Genomic DNA, 7,850 nt, shown 5'->3' with positions numbered 1-7,850 from the left:
TTTTATACCCTTTTGCAGCTTTGGAAATTAGTATCCTGAGGTAAGGTAGCGTTCTTAAGTAATAATCTATTGCATTTAACTAATCATATACATGCTCTATGAATTAGACTACTTACTTCCAAACTAGTTACACTGATTTGTTTGGAAGAAAATGTGATAGTCAGATTGTATTTCATGTAGACCAAGTGTCAGATGGAGAATACAATAGGAAGAACTACATTCCAAAAACATAGGAGAACCTTTTCTACTAGATTTTAATTCCCCCTTTTTTTCTTTTGTGTGTGTGTGTGTTTGTAATATTTAGTGATTCGCTTGTGTGACTCTGTTACTAGATGTCATCAGACTCCTAAAATTCCACTATTGGTAATAATCATTTAACTGGAAGTCTTCAGTGAGTGAACACTTCTGAAAATTGAGAAGTGCCACAGAAAACACTTCAAAGCCTAAAGATGGGGTGTTCCCCCTTAGAAAACCCTCTGTCTGATACCTCCTGTGTTGAAAATATTTTTAACCTATATTCTTAACTTACATATTTTGAAGCCCTGTCTCATTCTTTTGACCTTTGTGTCAGAGACAACTCCAGCAATAGTAGAGTCAACCATTTTAAGTCAATATTCAGTGATTTGTTTTGAATTTATTGGTGTCTGTGCACCAAATTCATTTGTACTATTTTTACTTACAGTATTTGGTATGACTTCAGATAGCTCAAAGGGTTATTTTATGCTTTCTGTTCCACTCCTATCTATAAATTTTGCTTTCACAGTGCAGTCAGCAAAACTAATGGAAACCAAGAAGCCACTTTTCTCTTTAAGAAGAAGGTAACTTCTGACTTTTCTAGTTTGACTAAGCTGCATCCAGCCTCCCATCACCTCTGGAGTCATTGCTGGGTTTATGTGAACAGTGACTGTAGTGGCTCTTCCCCTGCAAAATAAGACTTAGGATTTCATGTCACCAAGTGTTAGCTGTAGATTGGGTCTCATTAAAATAAACTCTGGACAGCAGCGTACATATTTTCATTTTCCATCTAGGTCTGAAAATGTCAATCAATTTCATTTTCTTGAGATTAGAGAGCTATCCCTTTAGAATGAGAAATTTTCTCTTGGAGATTTTTATTAATAGAATTTTACATGTAATTGTATAGGAAGAAATAATCAAAAAGATGGCAAGTAATTAGTTAAGAAAGCTGGATTATATCCTTGATACTCAGATGACACATGGCATTTATTTTTCTTAAAATAAATGTTAAGCCTTTCCTATCCCCTCTCATATCTTCATCTAGAATTTCATCCTCAACTAAGAGTTGCTTCAAACACAGGTCATATGATAAACATGCCCCCTATCATCCATCTTGGAAGAAACTTAATTGCTTTAATTATTTATATATATTGCAATTATCCTATATGTATTGAGGACCCATTATATCCCAGCTATTGTGCTCAATCAATCCATGCAAAACCACTAGAGGTGGCTATTTATAATCCTCCTACTATTAAATTGAGGAAAGTTAATTTCAGAGAGGTCATATTATTTCCCCCAAACCACAGTCCTAATAAGTAGTAATACCAAAAAATAATATAGCTATTTTTGCTAATTGCTTATCAGGTGCTAGGTAATGTGCTAAATGCTATATGTAGACCATCTTAACCTCACAGTGCTTTCATGTTGTTCTTGGTTCCCAAGTGAGGAAGCCAGGGTGTTACATGACTTTGCTCAGGTCACACAGCAGGTAAGCGGTGGAGACCAGTTTTAAAACCAAGCAAAATTTGACTGTTGCATTCACCCTCTTAGCCATCAATATATTATATTGCTCTCTTACTGTGCAGTATGTAGCAGCTCTGAATTAGAACTCAGGTCTCTTACTCTGGGACTTACTCTCTGTGTGCTGTGGCTTTTATCTGCCGGTTTCCCTTGGTCTCTTTGCCCTTCCTTAAAATGGGAGTTAGAAACTGAACTCTGTAATGTTGTGCCTGTAAGAAATGCACCTTGGGTTTTAATGTTGTCCAGGAGCCAGTTTTTTGCTGCATTGAGGGTCATCTTGGGTATAAGTGGTGGCCTGTGGGCTTCCTGGAGCCAGCTGTTGGCTTGCGTATTGGAGCAATGGCATCTGTGATGCGTCCATGAAAGTCACGTGTTTCATTAGCAGGCAGAGGGCTTGATCGCTAGGATACACCTTATTTCTGCTTTTGAATCACACTTTTGAAAGTTAGCTGCCAAACTTTTTGATAAGCCTTAGTGGGACCATTCTTTTCTTTTAGTTTATATATTCTTCAATCTTCCTCGTAGGTTGGGATAATTCTTCATTATTCCACCCTTGCCACAGTACTGTGGGTGGGAGTGACAGCTCGAAACATCTATAAACAAGTCACTAAGAAAGCTAAGAGATGCCAGGACCCTGAGGAACCACCACCTCCACCAAGACCAATGCTCAGGTACCTAATATCTTTGTTTGGTGTGTTATCTTAAACGTTAATTAAATAGCCTGTTTGCTTTAGTTGAAGCATAGTCATCAATTGTTATAAAAAATTGCTGAGTCAGTTTTTGGGAAGTGGAGGAACGGACTTGTAAGCTGGACTGCCTGGTTTTGAATATCGGCTGTGCTGTCCTTCCGGCTGCAAGTCCTCAGTCAACTTGTGCGCCCTCTCTGATCCTTCCTAGACCCCCTCCAAAGTGGGGCTGATTCTACCTCATAGGATTGTTGGGAGAAATAAATGAGTTAATGTGCAAAGCACTGAAGATGGTATTGGCTGTATAATAGGCTCCATGAAAATGTCAGCTGTTTTTATTTCCTTGAGGTCACATGTCATATATTTTAATTTACTCAAGTATATACCCATTTAGTTATTCTGTATAAAGAAGCACACAGATTTGGAGTATGTCCTTCCTATCCATTATAATAAGAAAAATTGTAAATGGATTATCATGCTGGGTGAGTAAAAATCTATCAATGATGACTGAGTTTGTTGAATGCCTGCTGCGGACCTGGCCCTGAGCCGGGACTTAAAGGAGACCTCCCCGCCCTGGAGGAGTTTACGGTCTGTGGGAGGAGACAGGCCCGTGAAGGACTGACTGTAGGCTGCATGGGAAGCATAGTGGGGATATGTTCTTTGAAAGTTCAGAGAAAGGAGCCATTAATTTCGGGGGGACGGTGGGCTGTTAGGAAATGCCGGCCCACTGGCATGAACCCTGTCGTGATTCCAGCGGAGTGTAGAGGAGGCATCTAAGCAGAGGAGGAAGCCTTGAGAAATGCAGTGTGGCTGGAGCCTGGGGTGTGTGGTGTAGGGTAGCAGGAATTCAGGGTGAAAGCTGGGGTTGGGGCCTTTGGAGACCCTATTAAGACATCAGCAGCCACTGAAGATTTTTAACTAAGGAAGTGGCCTGACATGGTGTCATTTTAGAATGATAGCGATGGCACTAGTATGGAATATAAATCGGAAAGCCGGAGAATAAGGAATTCCACGGAGGTCATTAGGACAGTCCCCATGAGGACTGAAGCCAGAACAGGGTCGTAGAGAACAGAGAGGAGGGCACGTGTTCCAGAGGCTTGGGGCAGTTTCTCTAGGATCGATGGCCACCTGAATTTAAGAGGTGCATGAGGGAGAGAAATTTAAAGACGGCTGCAGATTGTCTGCTGTGGCCAGCTAGGGTGCCTTGGCAGATGGTGTTTCCATCAAGTGAGAAGTATTAAAATATTAATAATACAGGAAAAGAAGAAATGGGGGTGGGCATGGAGGGTAGGGGCAGGGGAGGTAGGCTCACCACTACTTTCTTGTGAAAAGTTTACGTTTTTGGAAGTCCAGGGCTCAGCAGAGAAGACAAGCTAGACAGAGTCTAGACAGGACAGGAGACATTTCCTAGTGTGCTCATCGAAGCCATGATAATGAACAAGATCTCCCAGGGAGAAGTTCGTTAAGAAAAGAATGATCCCTGGGCCATGCCAATGTTTAGTAGATGGGCTGTGGAAAAATCCCTGGAAGAACCGAAAGAGAACACCTGAGGCCATAGAAGATTCTCGGGAGAGGGGTTCCGTGGTTGACAAGGAGCAGTGGGGGTGCTCGGCGGCCCAGACTCACATCGTAGGATGAGATTTGGCACCTTCTTCGCTTGTGTTAAAACAAAGGAGAGATGATGTTTGGCTAAGAGACTTGGGAATCCTATCCTCAAGCAGCTGTTCCTTCCTGTAAGATTCTGAGAAAAAAACACAAAGCGTTAGGAAAAGGCAGCTTGGACTCCAAACTCTATGCGGTCTCCACATGACCCCCAAGGACCACCGTTTCTTTAGACAGTGCAGGTTCCACCCTCTAGGGCTGGTGCCTTCTTCTTCCACGTCCTTGAGCATCATCAGGAAGCCCAAGCGACACTCCCAAGTGGTGGGGCATGGGCCTTGCCTATGAGCCTCTCCTGGCCCCGGAGAGGGTGGTTTCAGCATCACGGTGGGCTATGTAGGGGGGTGGGGGGGTAGCCCCCCAATAAGGTGAGACAGGCAAGGCTAATGGTCATGCCAGTGTTTCCAGGAGCTTGTGACAGAAGGGAGAGAGAAAGAAGGTGATAGTTCAAGGAAAGTTTTAGAAGATGGGGGGAATGTGAACGTTCTGTGTAGGCTAAAAATAAGAGGGAGTAGAGAAAGGGATTTTAAAGCTGCAAAATAAGGGTTGATAACAGGAAGTTGCAGGGAGGAAAAGAAGAGGCACAGAGAGGATGAGAGAACCCAAGTTTAATTTTGGAAATGATGGTTTCTTTTCAAGGAAGAAGCAGATGTGAATTAGCGTAGTAGGAGGAAGGGGAGGGTTAATATATTGGCTTCCCTTTTATCTGTGAAATAGAAGGCAGGGTTATAGTTTTATAGGGTAATTAGTTGTCTTTTCTGCAATACTAGTATATTAAAGGATTTTAGTGATGGTATGATGGAAAAACAATATATTTTTCCAATGTGTCAGAGATAGTGCCTGTATCCAGCCAATTCAAGATTTGAGGCTGTGTCTCAAGAAGGGGACAATGCAAAATTAAGATTCTGATTGAGCCAGGGGTATCCAGCTTGGCAGAAAGTTCTTGTCAGAGAGATCAGAGAGCTCGGAGATGCTCCAGCCACATCTTTCTTCCTAAGACCAGTCACTACACTGTCTCGCTCAGTTCTTGTTGCACCATCATTTCCCTTGCTCTCCACAGCGTACTCCGTAGGGGAGGGGTCCAGGAGGGCCTCTGCAGCATGGGAAGCTACTGGAGTCCAGATTCCTTTCTTGCTTCAATCTCAGTTGACTGGGGATGAGATAACATAGCAGTCAGAGGTCATGGAATGTGCAGGCTTAGCTGAGCATTAATCAATAATTAAGACATCCTTACATTTTTTTGCATGAACTATGGCACAGTGAAATCTTAAAGTCCATTTTGTAATGGACTGACTTCCTAGTTCACCAACTAAATGTAAAAGAAGCCAATTCCCCCTAAAAACATATGTATATATTTAGCATATATATATATATATATATATATATATATATGTATGTATGTATGTATAAGCTAAATGCTTGCCTGCAGGAGCTGAGTGTTACTTTGCCTGTCCACAAGGTGGCAGAAGCTGACCAGTTTTCCTCAGCTTGGAAACTACCTCCTGCTTTAAAAAAAGACATGGGAAAATCAAAACAAAAACATGTTGTCGCTAATGAAGCAGCCTCTGAATGAAGCAGCCTCTAATGAATTTGAGTGAACTCTCAGCTTATTACTGGAATAAGAATAGTAATTAATCTTCAAGGAATGACTTTTGAAGTACTGAGAGACTGTGATAAATATACCTTAAAAAGTAGAATGATGAGCAGCTATTGCTGTTATTCTTCCTTCTAGGTTTTACCTGATTGGTGGTGGCATCCCCATCATCGTTTGTGGCATAACAGCAGCAGCAAACATCAAGAATTACGGCAGTCGGCCAAATGCACCCTAGTGAGTATTTTATATTTGTTGTGTACCTGACCCAATTGCTTCTCTTTTAAGTATTTTCTAGACATTACAGTTTATTGCAAGTTCTTAAATAATTTGTTGAGGTGTGTTGCATCTGATCTGGCTTACTGTCTTCTCTTCTAGCTGCTGGATGGCGTGGGAACCCTCCTTGGGAGCCTTCTATGGGCCTGCCAGCTTCATCACTTTTGTAAACTGTATGTACTTTCTAAGCATATTTATTCAGTTGAAAAGACACCCTGAGCGCAAATATGAGCTTAAGGAGCCCACTGAGGAGCAACAGAGATTGGCAGCCAATGAAAATGGTGAAATCAATCATCAGGATTCAATGTCTTTGTCTCTGATTTCTACATCAGCGTTGGAAAATGAGCACACCTTTCATTCTCAACTTCTGGGGGCCGGCCTTACTTTGCTCTTATATGTTGCTCTGTGGATGTTTGGGGCCTTGGCAGTTTCTCTGTATTACCCTTTGGACTTGGTTTTTAGCTTCTTTTTTGGAGCCACGTGTTTAAGCTTCAGTGCGTTCATCATGGTGCACCATTGCGTTAATAGGGAGGATGTTAGGCTTGCATGGATCATGACTTGCTGCCCAGGACGGAGCTCGTATTCGGTGCAAGTCAACGTCCAGCCCCCCAACTCGAGTGGGACGAACGGAGAGGCACCCAAGTGCCCCAATAGCAGTGCGGAGTCTTCGTGCACAAACAAAAGTGCTTCGAGCTTCAAAAATTCCTCCCAGGGCTGCAAATTAACAAACTTGCAGGCTGCTGCGGCTCAGTGCCATGCCAATTCTTTACCTTTGAACTCCACACCTCAGCTGGACAATAGTCTGACAGAACATTCGATGGACAATGATATTAAAATGCACGTGGCGCCTTTAGAAGTTCAGTTTCGGACAAATGTGCACCCGGGCCGCCATCATAAAAACAGAAGTAAGGGACACCGGGCCAGCAGACTCACGGTCCTGAGAGAATATGCCTACGACGTCCCGACAAGTGTGGAGGGAAGCGTGCAGAATGGCTTACCTAAAAGTCGGCCGGGCGGTAACGAAGGGCACTCCAGGAGCCGAAGAGCTTATCTAGCCTACCGAGAGAGGCAGTACAACCCGCCCCAGCAAGACAGTAGTGATGCTGGCAGCACACTTCTCAAAAGCAGCAGAAATTTTGAAAAACCTGTTTCAACTAGCAGTAAAAAAGACGCTTTAAGGAAGCCAACCGTGGTTGAACTTGAAAGTCAGCAGAAATCTTATGGCCTCAACTTGGCCATTCAGAATGGACCAATTAAAAGCAACGGGCAGGACGGACCCTTGCTCGGTACCGATAGCACTGGCAATGTTAGAACTGGATTATGGAAACACGAAACTACTGTGTAGCATTGCTGGGTGTCCTAGGCAGAAATTGATGTGAACTGTGATATTCACATTCCCTTAAGCTATGAACATTTAAAAACAGTTTACAGCCACCTTAGGGATTCAAAAGAATTTGGAATCAACTTAGAAGTTTTGGATTTTACTTATTGTATATCCCCAAATTGTTGCCTTTTTTTAGAAATTAAAGAAAAAAAGAACCTTTTTAAACATTGTTTTAGTCATCAAGGTACCGACAGGCAATTCTGGGAATCTGAAATGTAATTTCTTGGACTTTGTAATATATACTTTGCATTTCAGGCTTCTATTTAATACAATAAATAGGTGTTTCTCATTGTGCCAATCTTTTATTTTTGTATTTTACAACATGAGCATTTAGTTCAATTTTAAAGAAGTTTGTGCATTGAGAGATTTTAATGAAAATTATATTTAAATCAATTATCGTATGTCCATGGTTAACTATACTCATTATGGCTTCTAAAGCAAAGTGATTTTTGGATTGCTACATTTTGTAAATATAGTTTTAAACAGTATGGGTTTT

General features: G+C 41.9%; 1 protein-coding gene across 1 annotated transcript in view; it reads left to right on the top strand.

Annotated features, from left to right (window-relative positions):
- The window catches only part of ADGRA3 (adhesion G protein-coupled receptor A3), a 114,198-nt gene extending 106,550 nt beyond the window's left edge, over nucleotides 1-7,648 (top strand). The window contains exons 16-18 of the mRNA XM_012664185.1: nucleotides 2,284-2,429; nucleotides 5,836-5,931; nucleotides 6,073-7,648. Coding sequence (XP_012519639.1) covers nucleotides 2,284-2,429; nucleotides 5,836-5,931; nucleotides 6,073-7,315 — 1,485 coding nt within the window. The 3' untranslated portion in view covers nucleotides 7,316-7,648. The remainder of the gene's footprint in view (nucleotides 1-2,283; nucleotides 2,430-5,835; nucleotides 5,932-6,072) is intronic.
- The last annotated feature ends 202 nt before the right edge of the window (nucleotides 7,649-7,850 follow it).

This window comes from Propithecus coquereli, unplaced genomic scaffold (genome assembly GCF_000956105.1).
Source record: "Propithecus coquereli isolate 6110/MARCELLA unplaced genomic scaffold, Pcoq_1.0 Scaffold87, whole genome shotgun sequence".
In the NCBI taxonomy this organism is placed as follows: Eukaryota; Metazoa; Chordata; class Mammalia; order Primates; family Indriidae; genus Propithecus; species Propithecus coquereli.
Note: the sequence above shows the minus strand (reverse complement) of the source record. Positions and strands in the feature narration are given on the sequence as shown.